We start from the raw sequence: 24,530 nt of genomic DNA, 5'->3' as shown, positions 1-24,530 counted from the left end.
CAGTTTAGAACATCTCCTGCCTCTCACAGTTGGGAGGCTCTGAACAATCACATGTGGCCGGAAAAACCTATTCAGGCAGGCTAGAGGATTTCCAAAGGAGTTTGTAGGTTGAAACACTGTCACACCCAGGAATTATTAACTGGAACTGTAAGCTAACTCTTTTTTCAGAGAGAGGTAGTGGGGGACAGCCCCCCGTAAAGTCAGAGGTGTAGGTGAAAGCACAAAGCAGAAAGTAGGCAGACTCTGGTTTGGGGGTAGATGCTCGAGAATTTCCAGGGGGACTCCTGAGGCTCGATCCTGCCTTTGCGTATGCCGAGCCTCCTTCCTCATGACCTTTGTCATGGGCGGAGTTCCTCACACTGGCTCCCGGCAGTGATAGAATTCCTGTTGAGCTATTCCAGATCCTGAAAGATGATCTGTGGAAAGTGCTGCACTCAATATGCAATATGCACTCAATATGCAATATGCCGGCTTCCAGCAGGAAACAGTATTAAACTAGTATTCAAACTTACTTTCAAATTTATCATTTTGGCAAGTATAACTGAAGACTTGCTTATTTGCTTATAGTCCTTAATAAGGAAAATAAACATTGTATTCAAGTTATATTAAGAACAGAAGCTCCAGCATAGATGTAATTTACTAATTTCCTGTAGCTACTGGGTAGCTCAGAAAGCTTTAATCACAGGGTATATATAATTTATAACTTTCTATAAAAACTCAACAAGTAGGGTATTTTCCTTCCTTTAGAATGTAGGCATGAAGTAACTAACTTATTTCCTTTTCTTTATCAATCTTTGGACTTGGGTTTTGGTATATCCTTTCAGAACTACTTCAAACAGGTCTTAAACAAAAGCAGATTTTTTTTTTTTTTTTAATCTTTGAATAGTCATGAAGTCAGAAGTAAACTGAGTTATGCTAGCACAAATTAAAGCATTGCTGGAATTTTTCCTGTGTGTTTTTATGTTTTAGTCACAATATTAACTCATCTTATTTATAATATTCACAGTGCTTAAGCAAGTAAAATAATAATGGGTATTTATATTTTTCTGCTTAACTGTGCTATTCTAACTGTCTCTGGGAATGTAGACAATGTCGTGGTTCAGTGTTTGTCTAGTTTAGTTCTGTTCCTAAGAAAGGCATTTAGGTGAAGAAGAGTCAGCCATCTGCATGGTCCAGGATTAGAGTATAGCATAAGTCTTGGTCTGTTTTCTCAGAGGCAATTCCATCAGATCAGTAGCAAGCAAAAACGGTAACTTGATGACTTATTTGAAATTTCCGGTTTCAATTTGAGAGACATACTTCCTTTTCAGGAGTAACAATCCCCTTCTTGGCCAGGTTCTTAGTTTGAAGACTGTATGAACTTTTAAACTAGGCTGCTTTTTTCTCTCCAAAGACAAAGAGAAAGAACTTTTCATAAGATGACATGAGAGAGTAGTGGATAATATCAAAAAAGCTAATCAGATACATTAGGCAGTATATGAATGAAGTATATATATTTTGATATGATAGAAAAAAAAATCATTATAGTTGTGTTTTTTTATACCTTAAGGTTAAACTGTATTATTTGTGTGTTTGTAAACTCCGAGAGTTGGTGATGGACAGGGAGGCCTGGCATGCTGTGGTCTATGGGGTTGCGAAGAGTCAGACATGACTGAGCAACTGAACTGAACTTATGCCTGTGCATGTTGCTGAGTCTTGGTTTCAGAGATCAAGGAGATGCTTTTTTTTTTTGTTTATTTTTTCCTGTTTGTATAAAAATAAGTGGTTTTAAGTGTGAGTCATACTTCAGTCTTACTCATTCGGCTTGGGGCTATGAGAATAGATGCTTAAGTTTTGTCATTTCAAGACCTGTTTGCTGGGAAGAACAGTGTGAGATAAAGAGCTTCATCCCTGTGTGGTTAAACATTCCTTCTGCTGCCATTCTGTGAATTTTAGTTGATGACTGAAGTTAATTAATAACTTATAAAAGACCTACTGGTGTCTGTCAATTACCTACTCCATTGAAACTTCTTTAATGTGAAAAAAATGTGCCCAACTCGTTCCAAAAGGTCCAAAAGCTTTGAAATTGCTGAAGTAGGCTGAAATGCCAGATAGGTTTTCTAAATGAAAGTTCTGGATTTTGTGGGCAACAATGGAATCTGTCTGAAAGAAAAAATATATTTGAAAACACAAATGTCTCTGGATTTCAAGTTTCATCAAAAAGTAGGTATTGAGACTCTAAAATTCCTTTGTAATACAGTAAATCAAATCAATAAATACTGAGTGCTCAAGTAAGGTACCATTGCAAGGTACCGTGATGAACTTGGACGAGGAAAAGTTCAGAATTGATCATGTTCCTAGAGAGCCAGCACATTTAATTTGTCTCAAATTAAATTAAAAAAAAACAAAAAACAAAAAACAACAGTTTAAGGCTTAGAAAAAAAATGCCTTTGAATTTGCCTACTAGAAAACTGCAAAGCTCAATAACTAATCTTACATTTCTGGACCAATGAAAATATTGATACAATTAAAAAGATATTTGCCAAAGTGGCAAGATATCTACCTTTTCATTCCAGGTTGCCAATGATCTATTATGTGACCATTAAATAGCAACCATTAATTAGTATATGTATTAACTTTTTAGCACCTCAGTTCCTTTACCTGCAAAATTAATAGTATTTACTCTCCCTAATTCCAGAGTTGAGAGGATAAAATGAGAAAACATAAAAACAACTATACAGTGTTATATGTGCTGTCATCAGTATCAAAAGTAAACTCTTTTTTTATGGCAGTGTACTCAGTCACTCGCTATTTTTAACACATACATTACTGGGGTGATTATTAATCTTTTCCAAAAAGTAAGTTACTTGTTAACTTTGTGAGGTAGTAATTTTCTGAAGCATCAATTTATACCGCTGATGGCAGCAGTATTGGTGGGACTCTAAAGGATGTTAGAAAACATGTACTTCTCTTTTTTTTTTTTTTTATAAAACCAGTAGATTTCAACTTTTGGGGGGAAACATTAAAGGTAACAAGCTATTAAGACATTGCATTCATTTCTAAATTTAAAATAGCACTTTTTAGGATCTTATATGTGCTGAATTTTACAAAATTAAAAGAAACATACTTAAAAATCTTATTTTGAATTTGTACTCTCTTCAAGCAAACTAAAACAAATCTATGCAAATGATCAATATCTGAATAGAATTTTATAATCATACCAATCTAGGGTGAATGCCATACTGAAAAAAAGTAATTGATGAAGAACTTTTATTGTTTTGTCACGCGAGTGTATGTTCCTCGGTTCTTTGTCTCGTCACAACAAAGATTTGGAGCAACGGACATTAAAGCCCTTGGCACATCACAGCTCTCGGGTCTTGGACAAACTGTGTTACAGCTCTTAGGCAAATCAGTGTTACAGCTCCATTTTATTTAGAAAATAGCAGGAGAATCCAAGACTCGAAGAGAAGGGAGTGGAGGAATGCGTGGGGGGGGGGGAGAAAGAGAGAGAGCGAGCACACGTGCATGCACGCGGGAGAGAGAGTCCCAGAGAAAGCGCTTTGGCTCCTCCTTTTATATGTTTTTTCTCCACCTGGGCCTGCCCTATGCAATTGGGCTTGGCCAGGAGTGTTGTTTGTTCTGCCTGAAGTTTTCACTCTGGTCCTCGGACCTTCCTTTGACCTTCCTTGTCTTTTAGCCACCACCATTTTCGACTCCTTTTCCCTATTCTACCTACCTAACAGTTTGAATTTCATTTAACACTGTAAAGTAATTAATAGTTACCTGGTGAGACAAAATTTATAATTTCTAATATCCTTTGTTTATTCCTTTAATCATCTTCTTATTTATCCAGAGCTTATGTGGATGCCCGTGTCCAGACAATCTATGGTGGTACCAATGAAATAATGAAGGAGCTGATTGCAAGAGAGATCATCCATGACCAGTAGACATCTGCCCACATCCCGGAATCCTATTACAGCTAATCTTGTTTTAAATCTACTCAAGATAAAATACAACCTGGAAAGGGAGGGAACACTAAACAAGTTTTTATCTGTTCTCTCTATAGAGAAAGAAATCAAATGCAAATATAGGATTAACATAGTTGGGAGAGAAATCTTTGAATCCAAAGATCATAAAGTTTCCCAATATAAGGTTTAAACTGTTATTTTTTTGCATAGCTAAATGGCAAAGATTCTCTGATTCTAGAAGCCTTAATGTTTTATTTATCTCTAAAATTCTAAAAGAGTATAAATACCTAGGTCTTTAATATTGAGGCAGAAGTAATTTTTTAATTATACTATTAAATTTTTTACAGCATATTGATTTTGAAAAAGAAGAATAAACGTAATTGAGAATGCAAAATAAGTTTAGATATCTTTTATTCCAAATTCCCCAGAACAGTGGTTTCTACCACCCTACCCCTAAACCTGTTTTTAAGTAATGAAACACTTTCTTCAGTCCAAAGCTTATGCCAAGTCCATGTGAAATCTTGATGTGTGAAGCGCTGCTTAGGTTGAAGCAGGAAGCCTCCTACCTTAGGGCCTTAAAACCACTAGGACTCAGCTAAGCAAATCCCCACAAGAGAATTCCACTGGTTCCTTAAACCACTGACACCTGGGCTTTCAAGAGATTTCTAGTTTAATTGCTAGGAGAGCACACACACCATTATCCTTAATAGTTTCAAGATATTGGTATATTTTATAGGTACCAAAGCAGTGACTTTTATTTGGAAGCAGTATAATTTTTTAAGTAATTTTAACAGATTTGTACTTTGTGTTGTCGTCTATAAGCCAGGCTGTTAAATTGATGAAAACTATGATTTAAAAAATTGGCAAGATCCATAAGTGAATAAACAAGTTGTAATAAGGTAAGAAGTAAATAAATGATAATTTCAAATCATGATAAAGGTAATAAAGGAAATGAAGTATTTTAAATAGGAAAATGAGGAAATGACATTTAATTTAATTATTACCAAAAAATAGGCCATTAATTTGTAAACTGCCAGCATCATTTTAGTACTTGTTTTCCTTTGCATGTATTGGTGAGACAGAGAATAAAGTAGTTTTTAAATGTAAATAAATAGATGTATTCTTGTTCAACTTAGAAAACCTCAATATTTTATTTGGTGTTGTGGATATTAAACATTGTTTTTTGATGCAGTTATTACAACTGGATAGAGCAGAGAGAACAGAAAATCCTTTTATACCATTCTGTCTTAGTGTCTTTTGTAACTTTGATTTGCTCTTGGGTATAGCTTTGTATGATTGCCAACTTGAGTTCTTGTTCAGTAAATCTACAAAATGGGTGAAAATAAATTCTTGTTAGGTATTACTGTATTTTTCGTTTTCACCTCACACCAACTGCCAGGAAACGATAGAGAATTAGATCAAACACCCTACCCCAGCCCCAGCTCCTTTCCCAATCTTAAAGGAAACTACATTTTAGGAATTAAACATCTGTAGGATAAACAGTCCAAGGAGCGGTGGCTGCGCGGGCGCAGGAGGGCCTAGAGGAGCCATTCCACGTTCAAGGTCAGGAGGGGCGGCGGTGAGGAGATACCCCTCATCCAAGGTAAGGAGCAGTGGCTGCGCTTTGCTGGAGCAGCCGTGAAGAAATACCCCACGTCCAAGGTAAGAGAAACCCAAGTAAGACAGTAAGTGTGCGAGAGGGCATCAGAGGGCAGACACACTGAAACCATAATCACAGAAAACTAGTCAGTCTAATCACACGGACTGCAGCCTGGTCTAACTCAATGAAACTAAGCCATGCCCTGTGGGGCCACCCAAGATGGGCGGGTCATGGTGGAGAGGTCTGACAGAATGTGGTCCACTGGAGAAGGGAATGGCAAACCACTTCAGTATTCTTGCCTTGAGAACCACATGAACAGTATGAAAAGGCAAAATGATAGGATCCTGAAAGAGGAACTCCCCAGGTCGGTAGGTGCCCAATATGCTACTGATGATCAGTGGAGAAATAACTCCAGAAAGAATGAAGGGATGGAGCCAAAGCAAAACCTACCCAGTTGTGGATGTGACTGGTGATAGAAGCAAGGTCCAATGCCGTAAAGAGCAATATTATGTAGGAACCTGGACTCTCAGGTCCATGAATCAAGGCAAATTGGAAGTGGTCAAACAGGAGATGGCAAGAGTGAACGTCGACATTCTAGGAATCAGCGGACTAAAATGGACTGGAATGGGTGAATTTAACTCAGATGACCATTATATCTACTACTGCGGGCAGGAATCCCTTAGAAGAAATGGAGTAGCCATCATGGTCCACAAGAGTCCAAAATGCAGTACTTGGATGCAATCTCAAAAATGACAGAATGATCTCTGTTCGTTTCCAAGGCAAACCATTCAATATCACAGTAATCCAAGTCTATGCCCCAACCAGTAACGCTGAAGAAGCTGAGTTGATCGTTCTATGAAGACCTATAAGACCTTTTAGAACTAACACCCAAAAAAGATGTCCTTTTCATTATAGGGGACTGGAATGCAAAAGTAGAAAGTCAAGAAACACCTGGAGTAACAGGCAAATTTGGCCTTGGAATACAGAATGACACAGGGCAAAGGCTAATAGAGTTTTGCCAAGAAAACACACTAGTCATAGCAAACACCCTCTTCCAACAACACAAGAGAAGACTACACATGGACATCACCAAATGGTCAACACCAAAATCAGATTGATTATATTCTTTGCAGCCAAAGATGGAGAAGCTCTATACAGTCAACAAAAACAAGACCAGGAGCTAACTGTGGCTCAGATCATGAACTCCTTATTGCCAAATTCAGACTGAAATTGAATAAAGTAGGGAAAACCACTAGATCATTCAGGTATGGCCTAAATCAAATCCTTTATGATTATACAGTGGAAGTGAGAAATAGATTAAGGGAGTAGATCTGATAGACAGAGTGCCTGATGAACTATGGACGGAGCTTTGTGACATTGTACAGGAGACAGAGATCAAGACCATCCCTATGGAAAAGAAATGCAAAAAAGCAAAATGGCTGTCTGGGGAGGCCTTACAAATAGCTGTGAAAAGAGGAGAATCGAAAAGCAAAGGAGAAAAGGAAAGATATAAGCATCTGAATGCAGAGTTCCACAGAATAGCAAGGAGAGATAAGAAAGCCTTCCTCAGAGATCAATGCAAAGAAATAGAGGAAAATAACAGAATGGGAAAGACTAGAGATGTCTTCAAGAAAATTAGAGATACCAAGGGAACATTTCATGCAAAGATGGGCTCAATAAAGGACAGATATGGTATGGACCTAACAGAAGCAGAAGATATTAAGAAAAGGTGGCAAGAATACACAGAAGAACTGTACAAAAAAAAAATCTTCACGACCCAGATAATCACAATGGTGTGATCACTCACCTAGAACCAGACATCCTGGAATGTGAAGTCAAGTGGGCCTTAGAAAGCATCACTACGAACAAAGCTAGTGGAGGTGAGAATTCCAGTTGAGCTATTTCAAATCCTAAAGAATGATGCTGTGAAAGTTCTGCACTCAATATGCCAGCAAATTTGGAAAACTCAGCAGTGGCCACAAGACTGGAAAAGGTCAGTTTTCATTCTGATCCCAAAGAAAGGCAATGCCAAAGAATGCTCAAACTACCCCACAATTGCACTCATCTCACACGCTAGTAAAGTACTGCTCAAAATTCTCCAAGCCAGGCTTCAGCAATACATGAACCATGAACTTCCTGATGTTCAAGCTGGTTTTAGAAAAGACAGAGGATCCAGAGATCAAATTGCCAACATCCGCTGGATCATCAAAAAAGCAAGAGAGTTCCAGAAAAACATCTATTTCTGCTTTATTGACTATGCCAAAGCCTTTGACTTTGTGGATCACAATACACTGTGGAAAATTCTGAAGGAGATGGGAATACCAGACCACCTGACCTGCCTCTTGAGAAACCTATATGCACGTCAGGAAGCAACAGTTAGAACTGGACATAGAATAACAGACTGGTTCCAAATAGGAAAAGGAGTACGTCAAGGCTATATATTGTCACCCTGCTTATTTAACTTATATGCAGAGTACATCATGAGAAATGCTGGGCTGGAAGAAGCACAAGCTGGAATCAAGATTGCCGGGAGAAATATCAATAACCTCAGATATGCAGATGACACCACCCTTATGGCAGAAAATGAAGAGGAACTAAAAAGCCTCTTGATGAAAGTGAAAGAGGAGAATGAAAAAGTTGGCTTAAAACTCAACATTCAGAAAACTAAGATCATGACATCTGGTCCCATCACTTCATGGGAAATAGATGGGGAAACAGTGGAAACAGTGTCAGACTTTATTTTTGGGGGCTCCAAAATCACTGCAGATGGTGATTGCAGCCATGAAGTTAAGAGATGCTTACTCCTTGGAAGGAAAGTTATGACCAACCTAGATAGCATATTCAAAAGCAGAGACATTACTTTGCCAACAAAGGTCCGTTTAGTCAAGGCTATGGTCTTTCTAGTGGTCATATATGGATGCAAGAGTTGGACTGTGAAGAAAGCTGAGCACTGAAGATGCTTTTGAACTGTGGTGTTGGAGAAGACGCTTGAGAGTCCCTTGGACTGCAAGGAGATCCAACCAGTCCATTCTAAAGGAGATTGGTCCTGGGTGTTCTTTGGAAAGAATGGTGCTGAAGCTGAAACTCCAGTACTTTGGCCACCTCATGCAAAGAGTTGACTCATTGGAAAAGACCCTGATGCTGGGAGGGATTGGGGGCAGGGGGAGAAGGGGACGACAGAGGATGAGTTGGCTGATGGCATCACTGACTCGATGGACGTGAGTCTGAGTGAACTCCGGGAGTTGGTGAGGGACAGGGAGGCCTGGCGTGTTGCGATTCATGGGGTTGCAAAGAGTCGGACACAACTGAGCAATTGAACTGTACTGAACTGAACCTAACAGGAAATGCCTACTATGTAGAGCTGGACAAACCTAGGTTTGAATGATGACTCTTACCATTTAGCAGCTATTGGACCTTGGGCAAATTCTGAGTCAGGATTCTTTCAGGAGCAAATGACAAGGAAATCCAATTCAGACTATCCTAAGCAAAAACTTGAGTGTGCTGGCTAAAATGAATTGTAGAGGAGTTCATATAATCTAAAGAACTGTAGGAACTTAAGGGCCTGATTCTGGAGTTTAGTCTGCCAGATCTTAGACTGCATCCGTTTGTCTACTTTTCTTTACAAATTGGCCCAATGGACACTGCAGAGAAATTTCATTACAGGGCCTGTAAAAATAACCCTGGGCTGCTCCTGGACACCACTGAAGCGACTTAGCAGCAGCAGCAGCAGCTCCTGGCCTACATAGTTCAGCACAATGTCATTATAAAGTAGGGGAAAGGTGTACTGTGATTGACACTCATCAGGAACACAGACTGGGAGAAGCCATTGCTTAAGCAGACAGTCAGTTCAGTTCAGTTCAAAAGGTCCCATGCACGCACTGCTGCATCCTGGGAGTAGGTTCTTGTAATTTGTATTTATCAGAAGGTAAAATGATTGTTAAGGTAGGATATTTCCTAGAATGATCCCTGAAATCTGTTGTTCTATTTCTTTTAAGCTAGTTGTTTATCTGGCAAATTCAGTCTTCTTTTGCACTCCCTCCAAAGAAGCAAGTGTTGTATCATGAACTTAACGCATAAAGCAAAACAGGGAGCTCAGAGTGTGTTCCTTAGCTTTTTATTTAGTTTTCATTTCTTCAATAGCTAATCTTTGGATTTTGCTTGTGTGGCTTTGATTGTTGTCCCCCAGGGAAGGAATTTAGCATCTGTATCTCACGCAGTGCTAAGTGCTCAAGAAATGATAAATAATAATAATGCTCAAAAGAACAGACTGGACCGACACAGCAGGAAAGCCACACTGTGTAAATAATTAATGAGAATGAAAAAGCCTGGGTAATTTTGGGTTTTGGCTCAGATTTTTAAAATCATAATTATTGCCCTAAAATTATTTTTGCCCTTTGTTTCTTTGATGGTGTCATTGAAAATGACACTATATAAAAGAAGCTGTTTTGATTTGCTGTTTTAAAAATCTAACAGCAAAATCTTTACTAATCTAGTAATTTTAGTAGTTTATTGCTCACGGTATAAGATTTCTAGGAGGCTGCTTTTTTCATATGTCAGTATTATTTTTGGCACACACAGCATTTATTTATTTGAAGTCATTGGAAAGATTTGACATTGAGGTGGAAGTCAACTGTAGGCCGATCTGTCTTCTGCTTTATAATAAATGTTGAAAAGGAGTTCTCCTTTCAAATATCCTTTTTTGAAATCTCATTATCATGACAAATTTTAAGAAAAATTACATAAAAATTCAAGCACACTCAAAAAATAGTGAAAGTAGTGTAATGAGCCTCTAGCTTCAACATTTGCCAATGTAAAGCCCCTTTTTTCAATAATTTTAAAGTAAATTCCAGACGCAATCCTATTTCACATACATATATACTTCAGAATGTGTGTCTAACTGATTAAGTTTTTTTGTATATAACCACAAGGCCAAGATCATAATTTAAAAACTTTAAAAGATAGTTACAGATTAACAGTAAATTTTTCTTAGTTGTATCAAGAATGCCCTTTGTAGTTGGTTTGTTCAAATCAGGATTCAAGCAAGATCCACAGATTGCATTTTTGGTTTTGTCTTCTACATCTCTCACTTTCTCTCTCTTTTGTTTTGGGGTGGGGGGGGTGTGGCTTGCTGTGCAACATGTGGGATCCTGTTTCCCTGACCAGGAATTGAACCTGTGCCCCCTGCAGTGGAAGTTTAGAGTCTTCACCACTGACCTGCCTGGAAAGTCCCAAATGCTAGGCATTAGTCTTTTTCTTTTTTTTTTTTTTAACTTTTAACTTTTATTTATTTTTGGCCACACCAAGTGCCTTGTGGGATTTCCATTTCCTGACCAGCGACTGGAATTGGGCCACAGCAGTGAAAGCCTGGAATCCTAACCATTAGACTACCAGGGAACTCCCTCTTTTATAACAGTCTTCCCTTCTCTCTCTTTCATTCTTCCTTTTTACATTTTATTTTTTAATTAATATATAGCAAATTTGCTTGTTTTGGTATACATTGCTATTGCTATTGCTAAGTCACTTCAGTCGTGTCTGACTCTGTGTGACCCCTGGGATTCTCCAGGCAAGAACACTGGAGTGGGTTGCCATTTCCTTCTCCAATGCATGAAAGTGAAAAGTGAAAGTGAAGTCGCTCAGTCATGTCCGACCCTCAGCGACCCCATGGACTGCAGCCTTCAAGGCTCCATCCATGGGATTTTCCAGGCAGGAGTACTGGAGTGGGGTGCCATTGCCTTAGATATGATAAAATTGTCTTTTTTTGGTACTCTAAGTTTTAGCATATATATAGATTTGTGCAACCACCACCATAATCAGGATACAGAACAGTTCTATTATACCAAAAAAAAACCTACCTCTGTCCCATTATAGTCACATCATTTCTGCAATTTTAACCCCTGTTCAGTCGCTCAGTCTTGTCTGACTCTTTGCAAACCTTGGACTGTGGCCTACCAGGCTCCTGTGTCCTCTTGCCATTCTGGCAAAAATACTGGAGTGGGTTGCCATTTCCTCCTCCAGGGGATCTTCCTGACCCAGAAATTGAACCCACGTCTCCTGTGTCTCCTGCATTGGCAGGCAGATTCTTTACCACTGAGCCACAGGAAAGCCCTCTAACCCCTGACAACCACTGATATATTCATTGTTTTATTATATTTTTGTCATTCTGAGACTCATATAAATGGAATCATATAATATGTAACTTTTTAAGAACATCTTAGCAAAATGCATTTATGTTTCATTCATGTTGTGTGAATTAATAGCTCATTCCTTTTTCGGTGCTAAATAGTAGTTCACTGTATGGATATACCACTGCTTATGCATTCATTCATTTTGATTTTTGAGGAATTTTGGGGTCACAGAGGTAAATGCATGTTTAACTTTTTAAGAAATTGTAGAGTTGTTTTCCCAGAATTCTTGCACCACTTTGCCTTCCCACCAGCAATATAGTTCCAACTGTTTTGCATCTTCTCTAGCACTTGGTTTTATTATTTTTATTTTAGACATTCTAATACTATGTAGTGGTATCTCACTGTGGTTTTAATTTGCATTTCCTTCATGTCTAATGATACTGAACAACTTTTCATGTGATTATTTGCCTTCCATGTATCTTCTTTGGTTCAGATCTTTTGGTCATTTTTAGTTGGGTTGTGTGTTAACATCAAGCTTTGAGAGTTCCTTATATGTTCTAATAAAGTACATCATGAGAAACGCTGGGCTGGAGGAAGCACAAGCTGGAATCAAGACTGCCGAGAGAAATATCAGTAATGTCAGATATGCAGATGACACCACCCTAATGGCAGAAAGTGAAGAACTAAAGAGCCTATTGATGAAAGTGAAAGAGGAGATGAAAAAGTTTGCTTAAAGCTCAACATTCAGAAAACTAAGATCATGGCATCTGGTCCCATCACTTCATGGCAAATAGATGGGGAAAGAGTGGAAACAGTGTCAGACTTTATTTTTGGGGGCTCCAAAATCACTGCAGATGGTGATTGCAGCCATGAAATTAAAAGACGCTTACTCCTTGGAAGGAAAGTTATGACCAACCTAGACAGCATATTAAAAAGCAGAGACATTACTTTGTCAACAAACGTCCGTCTAGTCAAGGCTATGGTTTTTCCAGTGGTCATGTATGGATGTGAGAGTTGGACTATAAAGAAAGCTGAGTGCCAAAAAATTGATGCTTTTGAATTGTGGTGTTGGAGAAGACTCTTGAGAGTCCCTTGAACTGCAAAGAGATCTAACCAGTCCATCCTAAAGGAGATCAGTCCTGGGTGTTCATTGGTAGGACTGATGTTAAAGCTGAAACTCCAATACTTTGGCCACTTGATGTGAAGAACTGACTCGTTTGAAAAGACCCTGATGCTGGGAAAGATTGAGGGCAGGAGGAGAAGGGGAAGACAGAGGATGAGATGATTAGATGGCATCACCGACTCAATGGACATGGGTTTGGGTGGACTCTTGGAGTTGGTGATGGAGAGGGAGGCCTGGAGTGTGGGGTCGCAAAGAGTCAGACACAACTGAGCGACTGAACTGAACTGAACTGAATACTGTCAAGCACCAGGCAAATTCAGGCTGACAGATTCAGCCAGTAAAGAAATAATGAGCCATTTACACACTCAGTTTTTTGCTTACATAGAGAATGCAAAGATAAATAGCCAAAGGTGCCAGCCCTCTGTGGCCTTTGCACAGGATGACACAAACAGAAGAGGCCGGATGACTGCAATGAGAAGGATGGGACACTCCTGTGGAAGATTCCATTCCAGCATGCTGCTAATCAATTTTATAACTGCAGGTTTGCTTTATGGATGGTGAGGCAGAAAGCCTCAGACTCCACCAAAATCTGGAAACAATGAGACCCTGGCCCATGACAGCTCCCCCTCACTTGGAGAGTAAGTGAGAAACAGCATTGTAGCAGCACATCCCATGTCTCCATGCTCTCCTGTACCAGGAGGTTGACAAGGCCTTATGGCATTCTGTCACAATTCAGCTGCTGTCCAAGCATTGCCTTTGTGGTCTGTGTGGAAACATGCAAGGTTTTCAGGCTCTGGCTGTACTCTTAGAGATACAAGTCCTTTCCCAGATACGTGATTTGTAAATATTCTCTCCCTATCTGTAGCTAGTTCCTTCATTCTTGTAATAGTGGGTCTCATAGAGCAAAAGTTTTTAATTTTGATGAATTATGATGTATCAGTTTTTTCTTTTCTAGATTACACATTTAGTGTACCTAAGAACTCTGCTCAAACTCAAGTCATAAAGTTTCTCCTGTTTTCTTTTAGGAATCTTATACTTTATGTTGTTCACTATGTTGTTCACTTATACTTTACATTGTTCACAATTCAGTAATGTTTTTAGGGGTGAGATGTCAAGGTACATTTTTAGTTTTTGCATATAGATGTATAGGTGACTAAAACTAGCCCATGAGAATGAATTTCAGCAGCTAGTTTTAGTCACATGCCTATCTCCGAACCAATGATTGTGCCAAAGGAAATGGACTGCCTTACTTGACTTAAGCAAACTGGAGCCTACTTTGGGACATGGAAATAGAAGCAGATTCACTCAGAGCTCATGAACTGGGAGGACGACTGCATATGAGCATGAAAAACAGGAAAATGTTAGGAAAGGAAAATTATGGAATAAAGATCCTCTTTTTTTAAGATCAGTGCCTGAAGATTGTCACATCTCCAATTAAATCTGGTTTCATTTGTTGGTGCCATTTAACTTTTTTTTTTGACATTACTTTTGTAGTAGAAAGCTTTAATATTCATCTATGCACATAACTCCTTTCTGGGCACATGAGAGGTTTCTGTTTCCTGGTTCCATTGTAATTGTGTGACTAGTTCTTGCCAATGGATTGTGGATGGAAGTGAGGTATGTGTCTTACCCTGTGGCAGCAATTGTAGAGATGTTGTAGGGGTGACATATGATCAAAGCATAGAATAAAGATAAAACTTATGGAAGGCAAGTGTTCTGAAAAGTACCTGGCCTGCAACAGACTTTGTGTGAGATGAGATACAAATAAACTTTTTTGCATTAATTGACTGTAATTTGGGGACTGTTTGTTATTGTATTATAACTTGATCATAACCCACCATGACTGATACAACATCCATTTGTTCTTATATGTTGTATGTAATAGAGGATATAAAACTGCTGTTACAATATATAACACCTCAGTGATCCCAAGAAACTGCCATGATATGCACACTTCATATGAAATGAGTCAGAATATTGGGATAGTTTTTCAGCTGTAGTGAGTTCTGACCAGTATTTCTGGATATGCTTGTTTAGTGTAAAGACCTATGAGATTAGTGTCTGAAAACAACACTTTGATCATTTCACTTCCTTATGCAAAACTCTTCAGTGGTTCAACTATTACCTGCAGAATAACTTTACATCCTTTACTTAAACGTCCATATTTTGGTCTTAATCGACCTTTGCAGACTTATATCTATTAAAAAGAATAATGGGCACAGCCACAGAGCCTGAAAGGGGAATGTAGTTCAAAATCTCTTGTCAGTCTGTTTGTTTGACATTGAGCAAACTCCAGGAGATAGTGAGGAACAGGGAAGCCTGGTGTGCTGCAGTCCATGGGGTCTCAAAGAGTCGGACATGACTGTCACAAGAGGTGACAATGTGTTCAAGGTTAGCTGTGTTTCCTAGTCTCCCATGCAACTAGATATATGCACATTTGTAGAATTGTTGAGAGGAACATCAGGGAAGTCGCCTTAGAGGCCCAGTTTGCTTTCTATCCCTTTCTTGCCTGCTGCTTGAGAAATAAATATGATGACTGGAGTTCCAGTAGCCCTCAGGCAACATGAAGTCACTTTGAGAATGGAAGCCAGGGTTGAGAATGGCAGAAGAGAATAATAGGAAGGAACCTTCATTCCTGGTTACCTTGTGGAGCTGAAATATCAGCTCTGGGCTGTCTCTCAACATTTTTTTTTTTTAAAACATGTTTCAGAGATTTAACCTGGTGGTCCCGTGGCTAAGATGCTGCACTCCCAATGCAAGGGGTCCAGGTTTGATCCCTTGTTAGGGAGCTAGATCCCACATGTGTCAACTAAAGATGCAATGTGCCACAACTAAAACCTGGTGCAGTCAAATAAATAAATAAATGTTTTAGAAAAACAAAGCATGTTGCATTAACTGTTAAGACGCACCATTATATATTATTAAGAAAAAACCACTGCCAATCAAACATTCTTGTTCTATTGCTTTGTTATTGCTGTGAAAAAAATGTGTCAGAATCAATAAAATGTAACAAGGAGTATTAATTCTTGTGGTTTTAAGCCATCATTATGTGGAGTTTTCAAATGCATTTCACACATAACTGATGTAGGCTAGTTTTTAATTTTTCTGCCTGTCTAGATTTTGGACTTAAAACTCCTTGAGATTTCTGGGTCACAACCTTCATCAGAAAGCCCTTGTTTTAAAAATCAACTTTATTGAAGTACAATTCTCATACAATAATATGTACCTATTTTTAAGTATACATTGATGAGTTTTGACAAATGCATGTACCCATTTGACTTCCATCATGATCAAGATAGAATATTTCCTTTACATCATATACCCATCCCCCTCAAATCCCCCTACCTCAGCTTCAGCAACTGTTGGTCTGCTTTCTGTCATTAAGGGTTAAATTTGTCTTTTGTAGATAAAGCTTTATATAAATGGGATCATAAAATATTTATTCTCTTTTGTGTCTGGCTTCTTTCACTTAGCATACTGTCTGAGACACAGGTATGTTGTCCTGTGTGCCAATAGTTTGTTTCCTTTTTGTTGCTGAGTAGCATTCCATTATATGGATGTGCCACAAATGGTTTTTCACCATTTGATGGATCTTGGGTTGTTTCCAGCTTGGGGCTATTTTGAAAAAAGTGCTATGAATATTTGTATACACAGGGAGTCATTTTTTTGTCTCTCTAAAGTCATGGATCAATTCTGACTACTCTTGCATCCTGCCCTCATTCCAAGAAGAATCTATAGCTCTTGCTATTTACCCCTATCCTTTGTCTGCTTATTTGTTGATCTTGGCTTCTTGTTACTGTTGTTGTTCAGTCGCTCAGTCGTGTCCGACTCTTTGTGACCCCGTGGACTGCAGCATGCCAGGTTTCCCTGGCCATCACTACCAACTCCTAGAGCTTACTCGAACTCATGTCCATTGAGTCAGTGATGCCATCCAACCATCTTATCCTCTGTTGTCCCCTGTCCCCTTCTCCTCCTCCTGCTTTCAGTCTTTCCCAGCATCAGTGTCTTTCCCAATGAGTCAGTTCTTCACATCAGGTGCCCGAAGTATTAGAATTTCAGCTTCAGCATCAATCGTTCCAATGAATATTCAGGACCGAGATCCTTTAGGATGGACTGGTTGGATCTCCTTGCAGTCCACGGGGTTCTCAAGAGTTTTCTCTAACACCACAGTTCAAAAGCGTCAATCCTTCAGTGCTTAGCTTTCTTTATAGTCCAACTTTCACATCCATACATGGCTACTGGAAAAACCACAGCTTTGACTAGACAGACCTACGTTTGTTGACAAAGTAATGTCTCTGCTTTTTAATATGCTGTCTAGGTTGGTCATAACTTTCCTTCCAAGGAGCAAGAGTCTTTTAATTTCATGGCTGCAGTCACCATCTGCAGTGATTTTGGAGCCCAAGAGAATAAAATCTGTCACTGTTTCCATTGTTTCCCCATCTATTTGCCATGAAGTAAAGGGACCAGATGCCATGATCTTCGCTTTTTGAATGTTGAGTTTTAAGCCAGCTTTTTCACTCTCTTTCACTTTTGTCAAGAGGCTCTTTAGTTCTTCACTTTCTGCCATAAGGGTGGTGTCATTTGCATATTTGAGGTTATTGATATTTCTCCCTGCAATCTTGATTCCAGCTTGTGCTTCATCCAGCCCCCATTTCACTTGATGACTCTGGTTAGTTAAAGCTAAATCTATCCTGAATAGGAATGACCACTTTTAGGCCTGCTACTTCTCCTATTTCACTTTCTAAACTTGATTATAAAAACAAATTGAATATACTAGAATATGACAGTGGAGGACAGTTGCCCTGGGTATGGAAATATAGAGAAATAATAGTTCAGGCTTCCAAACTAGTGTTCTATTCTATGAGAGGTAATGGGGAAAGAATGCTGGCTTTGGAGACAAGCAGGTCTGTTTTTCAAATTCCAGATTTGGCCATTTTTTAGTGTGAGAATCTGGATATATTACATTATGTAACCTCATTGAGTTTTTTTTTTTTCTTTTCCACTCACTTTGGAAAATGAATATAACACTCACTTTGCAGAATGCGAGAACTAAATGTATATATTCATTTAACAAATGTATACTGAAAACCTACATTTGCCAGGACCTGTCCTGAGTTCAGGGGATACAGCAGTAAGAAAAGCAGAAAAAGTGACTGACCTCATGGAGATTGCATTTGACTTAGACAAGACAACAAAAAGAATCAAAATTGATGTTAAATTAGATTTTCATTAGTTCCATAGAGAAAAACAGCAAAGAAGGGGGATAGAAAAGTACCTTTACCCCTCTTTTTGGCTGTAAGCTGCTTAAATTCTCCTGTATCACCAGTGTTTATCCTGTCAGCTACATATAAGTGCTGCACACATGTTTCCTGAATGAAAGCTGTGACTGAATACAAACCAGTGTTAAAAAAGATTATCTCATTAAATCACTGTAATACTGCTTACTTGGACACTTTTACATGCTTCCAGATAGGTAATAATTATATCAGCAAGAATGGTGCCTTCCTGTCTCCTTGTTCTTGCTGGTTCTATAAGTCTCCTACCCAATGTTATATTTTTCTTGGAAATCAGGATACTTTTAATGTACCTTCTGAATGACAATATATCCTTGATTTTTAAAAAGTAACTGCATGTATTTTTCAGAATAATATAAACAATTGAACAAATGGTTCAGTATGTCAATTTCCCTATTAAGCAGCTTTGATATTCTACAGTTTCTGAAAAACTGGCATGCATATGCTATAAATATTAAAATCAAGCTTTAGATTAATATTCTGTGTCAAGGGTCAAGTCCTTAATATGTAGTTAAATGGGGTAAAAATTACAGTATGCAGTGTCATCTCATATATAAAATACAGCAGGTCTTACAGGTGATTATGATTTTCATCTTTGTGCTTTTCTACATTTTATATCAAAGATACATTTTGTATTATTAATTTCCTACCCCCCAATTCCTATTAAAGTATTGTAAATATAAAAGAAGTTAAAAAGTTTTATTTGTGTGGTGGTTCAATAAATTGAAAAGTTTAAGTTCTGCAAATTTGGCAGACTGCAGGATTGACTATAAGATAAAAGAACTTAGAGTATTGAAAAATTAAATAATGTATATAAAAATGTCTTCTAAATTATTACTTGTGTAATTGCAAAGCTTAATTTCTGTATCACTGCTATAAATTCCATGGAGATGGAACTTTGTTTAGTGCTATATCTCCAGACCTATAGAGATTTTCTCAATCTAGTAATGACAGTACTTTTCAGCCCAATAATATGACACACACAACCTCTACTTAAATTCAAAGGACACATGTACACCCATGGCTGATTCATGTCAATGTATGGCAAAAACCACTACAATACTGTAATTAGCCTTCAATTAAAATAAATAAATAAATTTTAAAAATTCAAAGTTAACTATCCTCTGAACTAGGGATTCCTTTCTTCCTTCACTGCCTAAAGTCTTTTAAAATACTCAGACCAAATTAAAAAATCTTTGAATTATTGTTAATACTTGCGTGACTTCTCAGCAAGTCATTAAAAAAAATTTAAATGTTCATTAAAAAAAATTAATGCCTTATCTATTTTTTTTTTTATCCCTGTCCCCAGGGATAGGACAGCCCTTTGAATATCCAAAAAATATTTGTTGACTCAATTGTTTTCACAACATTCACTTAGTTTTTATCCCAATGATGGTACATCGATTTCTGAAATACTTTTCTTATCCCATATGAAGATGCAATTATTGTTTTGAGCAATTTTTAAGCAGTATTCTCTCCTATAAATGCAGTTTGTCATAAAAACCATTGCAGTTTTGTCACAATCTATTAAAGACCAAGAACAAGCCTGTAATTTTCCAATTTCAGTAATCTGTGTTGTTTTAGGTTTTGTGAAAACTCCAGTTCCTTGGATTCCATCCTCCTGCCCCCGCCTCCCCCACCCCTGCCATGTTATCCTATTAATACGGTAGAAATACTGTCAATTGTCTCTAGTGCGCTTCATTCCTCGTATCATTTCACGTGTAAATTAGGTGTTTAGGAAAGCCTGTAATCCATCTACAGTCTAAGGAGCTATATTTAGTGCTCAGTTATGTTAAACACACACACACACACACACAAAACTTGAGTGCGTGGCTAGGGAAATGCCTGGGTGTAGTTTCGTGGTGAGTGGAGCGCCGGGCCAGGTGCAAACTTTTCAGCGATGTTTTTGTGTGTCCCTGGCCAACTATCTCCACGTAAAACTCTGTCAATTGACTGTGCTATTGCAGAACGGAGTTAACTACAACGGCACTTAAACCAGCTCTGTACAGATTTTTAAATGTTTGAGCTGACCTTTCCTGATTTATTATTTTTTTAAACCAATAAAACCGACTCAGATTCAAGGCAGATTTGTCACTCTCTCCCAGGGCCCTTCTAGGGTCGTACAGAATTATGACTTTGCATTCGAGCGCAGAACCTGAAGAAAAGCAAGCGCACGGACACGCATAGACTTGGCAACAGTGACAAAGCTTTGTTAAAACTTGTCCCTCCAGTGGCGGGGCGGGAGGGGGGTCTGGCCGCCAGGAGCCAGCGCGGGCGGCAGGGTGTAGAGCAGCCTGACTATCCTCTCGCTTTGTTTTTGCTGTCGTGGTGGTACAGAAACAGCAGAGCAGGGGCGGGAAGTCGCCGGGCGGTATTCCTGGTGTCTGTATGTGTGAGTGTGTGTGTGTGTGTGTGTTTTTCCCGGCTGGCTGAGGACCGCGGTGAGTAGGAAGCAGGAGCAGTGCGGAGCCCGCCCCAAGGGAGCGGCCGCGCCTCTGCAGCAGGGTTCGGGCGCCAGCGCTCCAACCACTTCCAGAACGCTCCTGGCCGCTTCTGCCGGCCCAGCATCCTGCCGGGGTTTCCCCGCCACCCGCGCTCATTTGCATGGCGCTGCCCCTCCCCCGCTGCCATTGGCCAGCGGCGTGCCCCGCCCACTGCCCCTCCACCTCGGCAAGGTTCCGTCCCCCGAGCCGCCCGGAGCTGCGGGCAGCTGGCGGACTGTTAAACCGCGGCGGCGGCGGCGGCCGGGGCGGGAGCGGGACGCGCTCTGGAGACGAGTCATCTGCGCCCCGGGTGGGGGGAGGAGGGCGGGCAGCTACAGATCACCTCGGCAGCCCCCACCACGGCCGGACCGAAGGTGCGGCGGCGGAGGGGAGCCAGGGCGCCCCAGCAGGCGAGTGGCCGGCGTCTCAGTGGCGGGCTTGAGGGGGTTGGGTCTCCTCTGCCGGGGACTGCGGCCCCGCGGGGAGGGGAGAGCGGAGAAGACCGCTGGGTGGACTTGCGGGCCAGGCGACCGACCGGCAGCCCCTTCGCCCCCCGAATCTTCTGAGCTGTTGGACTCTGGGTCCCGGCACAGGATCGCGCTCTAGGGTAGGGTCGGACCGCAGCCAAATTTAAACGGCTAAACCTAACAGCCTTGGCAGAGCTAAGGGGAGGGAAGGGGTGGAGGGAGGGGAGGGGCGGATCTAGACTTTGTCACGTGGGAGCAGGGGCGGGGCTTGGCTGTCCTCCCTTTTGTTTTGGCTGGCGCGTGCGCAGAGGGCCTAACACGTGGTCTCCCGGGTCCGCCCCTTGCCTCGGCGGCTGCGCCTCGCTGAGTGCGGTTGTGATGACGCCTGTTTTGGGGAATCTCTGAGGGCGGACCTGTTTGTATTAGATGGGACCGTTGTTTTACTTGTTTCCACTTTAGATAGGCAGACGTTGATTTGGCCTTTAGAATTACGTGGGATGGAGGGGAATCTAGAGAATTGTTGAGGAATGGTGGTTCCAAGTTTGTGTGCTGAAGGGATTGATGTATTGCCGGAAAACTTGAGGATGTGTGGTGTTTGGTAGCAAGAAATACAAGACAGTGTTCCGATTATTAAACTACTGGAAAGGAAGAAGAGGCTAGCTTTACAGGGAGGAAAGGCACTGGATGGACCTTCTTGTGGTGTTTTCTTACTCAGTAGTACCATTTGGTTCGTTCACTGCCCGCTTTCGCTCTTCTCCGTGCAGATTCACTCTTACCCTCGCATCAGCGGTCTGCGGGGATAGATTTTGTTTTGTTTTGTTTTGTTTTTAACTGTGGAAAGCATGTTACTTAAAATTTGCTTTTTTATATTTGGTTGTGCTGGTCTTTGTTGCTGCGCGGTACTCTTTTTACTTTTTGATAATCCAAACTTTGGTCAACTGGCGAGATTTAAGAGGATAGTTCTTTCGTCTTTCCTTCGTCCGCCCTAACCAGTTTGCTTAATTTCATGCTGAGTTTGCGTCAGTGGGAATTTTTTTTTTTTTTTTAAATACTGAGGGATGGGGCAGGTTTGTTAGCGATAAAACCTAAGACTCATTGGAAAAGACTCTGATGCTGGGAGGGGTTGGGGGCAGGAGGAAAAGGGGATGACAGAGGATGAGATGGCTGGATGGCATCACCGACTCGATGGACTTGAGTTTGAGTGCACTCCGGGAGTTGGGGATGGACAGGGAGGCCTGGCGTGCTGCAATTCTTGGGGTCGCAAAGAGTCGACTGGAGAAGGAAATGGCAACCCACTCCAGTATTCTTGCCTGGAGAATCCCAGGAACGGGGGAGCCTGGTGGGCTGCCTTCTCTGGGGTTGCACAGAGTCGGACACGACTGAAGCGACTTAGCAGCGAAGAGTCGGACACGACTGAGCGACTGAACTGAGCTGAAGATATTTACCACTACTATAGACAAAATCGACAGTATTTTTGACTAGGAAAAAGTGGCTCTAAAAATAATTAAACATTAGCAAAAAACTTGGTGTTCTAGACTGTGGATTGCTTGAGAAATTGCTTAGCAGTGAGTGGTCTCTGCTGTTTCCAGTTCCTACTAGCTTGTTTGGGCAAGTTATAACCTCTCCGATTCTGTATCCTCTTCTGAATGGTTTCGTAATACTGTCCGTGCCTTAAGAGGTTGTTACGAGAATCAAATGCTTTGTGTTGGTAAAAGTGTTTATAATCTTTATCAACACTACACATACAGAAATTGACAGGTAATACTTTTTTTTTAACAGAAGTCCGTTTTTTTTTAAGCCAGCATCTTAGAAGAATATAAATGATGAAATAGCATATATTTGAATGTCTTTAAAATCTGTTGTAATTGTTATCATTGATTCTCCCATTTTTTCCACTTAATCAGATCAGTGTCAAGGTTTCTGCCATTTCTCATAGTTTTAATCTAGATAATCATTACTTCTTTTATCCAGCCCTTCTGGATTAACTTTTTTTACATGAAATTTTTCTAAATCCAGGCCAGTTGTATCACACTGATTTTTTTTTTTTTTTTAACATTTACTCTGTGTGTGTGTTATGTACCTTTTCAAATAGTAATTGCTTGTTTTTAAATCTTATTATAAAATAATTTGGAGAAAGAAAACAGGTGCAGATAAAAAATACAAATAATTTGTATTTCTATGTGCCAGTGAATATTTGCATATTTTTCCTAAAACTAGGATTATGTGGTAGTTTAACTTTACCTCATAAACTGTTCCATGTCCTTAGTCTTTGAAAAAATTATATTTGGAAGCTCAGTGTTATATCGTATAACTATCATTTAAAATTTTTCCTGTTGGCACATGTTTGGGATGTTTCTAATGTTTTGCTGATATAAATTTCACTACAGAGAATACAGCCTTTTATGTAAAGCTTTGGAAAAAAATTTCTCCTAGATTTGTAAAAGAGGAATTATTGGTGGAAGTGTGTGTGTTTTAAGGCTCTTGTAACATCACCAAATTGCCTTCCAGAGTATTGTTTAATACTCATCTAGTGTATGAGCATGCCTCATATTACATCTTTATTCATCATCTGGTATTAGCAGTAAAACAAAAGAACTTGCTTTCATTAGCATAAATTTTTTTTCATGTGTGTCTGTGATATATGTGTTTTATTTTCTTAGAAGCCCCTTGTGAAAGAGGAATATATTTCATATTTGATACAGTGCAGATTACATAGTTGATGCTTAATAAACACTTGCAAGTTGACTATTTATCTTTTTGATCTCTGAAATTTTTCAGGAAATTATATCTTGCTTATTTGTCTTAGTTAGGAGTACTTTATTGGCAATATACTCTTCCTGTTTTATTCCTTACTTTGAGTACTTCTGTGTTCAGGTGGGGCCTCTTGATTTATCACAGTTGTCTGCCAGTGACTGCCCATTGTGCAACTGCTGCATTATCCAGTAATTCCATCCAGTTTTGATACCATTTATCATAATAACTTAGACTATTTCATTTCCTTTATTCATTCAACTGTCTAGTGTGGAATTCGATTACAAATTTTACTTTAATTGTTCCCGATTCACTTGTAGCCTTTTCTGTTTTTAAAGGAAAAAAGCCTGGTGTCTGAGTTACTTTGCTTCATTATATAGATGCTCTTGATAGCACATCTCTGAATTGCCTCTAACATCTTTTACTGCCTTTAACCTGGGGCTTCCCTGGTGGCAAAGTGGCAAAGAATCTCCTTGCAATACAGGAAACTTGTGTTCAGTCCCTGGGTTGGGAAGATCCTCTGGAGAAGGAAATGGCAACCCACTGCAGTATCCTTGCCTGGGAAGTCCCGTGGACAGAGGAGCCTGGTGGGCCATACTCAGTGGGGTCACAAAAGAGTTGGATACGACTTAGTAACTAAAAACAAAGCCTATCTTTAATCTACCACGTAAATCTTATTTGTTATGAGTAATTTTTACTTAGTTATTTATCTCTCTTCCTGTTTTTTTAAATTATCTGTA

At 39.7% G+C, this 24,530-nt stretch overlaps 2 protein-coding genes across 10 annotated transcripts in view; both read left to right on the top strand.

Moving 5' to 3' along the window:
- Nucleotides 1–4,925, top strand: part of ACADL (acyl-CoA dehydrogenase long chain) — a 42,826-nt gene extending 37,901 nt beyond the window's left edge. For all 3 annotated transcript variants that reach the window (XM_055573348.1, XM_055573347.1, XM_055573346.1), the window contains one exon: nucleotides 3,833–4,925. In XM_055573348.1, coding sequence (XP_055429323.1) covers nucleotides 3,833–3,926 — 94 coding nt within the window. In that variant the 3' untranslated portion in view covers nucleotides 3,927–4,925. The remainder of the gene's footprint in view (nucleotides 1–3,832) is intronic.
- Nucleotides 4,926–20,780: 15,855 nt separating this feature from the next.
- The window catches only part of KANSL1L (KAT8 regulatory NSL complex subunit 1 like), a 126,914-nt gene continuing 123,164 nt past the window's right edge, over nucleotides 20,781–24,530 (top strand). For 2 of the 7 annotated variants that reach the window (XM_055573334.1, XM_055573333.1), the window contains exon 1: nucleotides 20,781–20,982. The gene's annotated coding sequence lies outside the window, so the exon portion shown is untranslated. The other 5 variants (XM_055573330.1, XM_055573327.1, XM_055573335.1 and 2 more) reach the window with 5 other exon arrangements.

Source organism: Bubalus kerabau, chromosome 3 (assembly GCF_029407905.1).
Source record: "Bubalus kerabau isolate K-KA32 ecotype Philippines breed swamp buffalo chromosome 3, PCC_UOA_SB_1v2, whole genome shotgun sequence".
In the NCBI taxonomy this organism is placed as follows: domain Eukaryota; kingdom Metazoa; phylum Chordata; class Mammalia; order Artiodactyla; family Bovidae; genus Bubalus; species Bubalus kerabau.
The sequence above is the reverse complement of the archived record's forward strand: the minus strand, read 5'-3'. Positions and strand labels throughout refer to the sequence as shown.